Here is a 450-nt window from a genome sequence, read left to right as displayed (position 1 = left end):
ATCTCAATGTTGCAAACTTTTGGGGACATAATATTTTCATGAAAGCCATTCGAAATTTAATGTGACAGAGAGGGTAGAGAAATGGATTCAGAGAGGAATTGAGCCACAAAAGCCAAAAGGTTATTTCATACAGGGAGTTATGGACACAGCTGCCTTTGCACGCCCCGCGGATAATCATTAGTAAAGTGTACGGGGCCCAGCAGACGGCAAACACACACACAATTATGGCAAGCGACTTGGCGATTTTCTTGTCCCGCTGCAGTTTTGACCTGCTTCTTGCACAGGAAGAAAGAGAAAAGTCACTCTCGGGGGTTACAGAATTGCCTCTGGATGGACATGAACTGCCTCTGGATGGAGATGAGCTCTCATTTACGAAGCATTCTTTCTTTGGCCTCGTGGAGGAAGAAACACTGTCCTCTGCTTCCCGTGGAGGAGAAAGCACGCCTTGCC

General features: G+C 46.9%; 1 protein-coding gene across 1 annotated transcript; it reads right to left on the bottom strand.

Annotated features, from left to right (window-relative positions):
- Positions 1-17: 17 nt before the first annotated feature.
- Positions 18-275, bottom strand: LOC104500669 (histamine H3 receptor-like; the record flags this gene model as incomplete). Its single annotated transcript, XM_010144350.1, has 1 exon — positions 18-275. A coding segment is annotated over one exon (258 nt), but the record flags the coding sequence as incomplete, so codon positions are not given.
- Positions 276-450: the final 175 nt, after the last annotated feature.

This window comes from Buceros rhinoceros, unplaced genomic scaffold (genome assembly GCF_000710305.1).
Source record: "Buceros rhinoceros silvestris isolate BGI_N320 unplaced genomic scaffold, ASM71030v1 C12269452, whole genome shotgun sequence".
NCBI lineage: Eukaryota > Metazoa > Chordata > Aves > Bucerotiformes > Bucerotidae > Buceros > Buceros rhinoceros.
The sequence above is the reverse complement of the archived record's forward strand: the minus strand, read 5'-3'. Positions and strand labels throughout refer to the sequence as shown.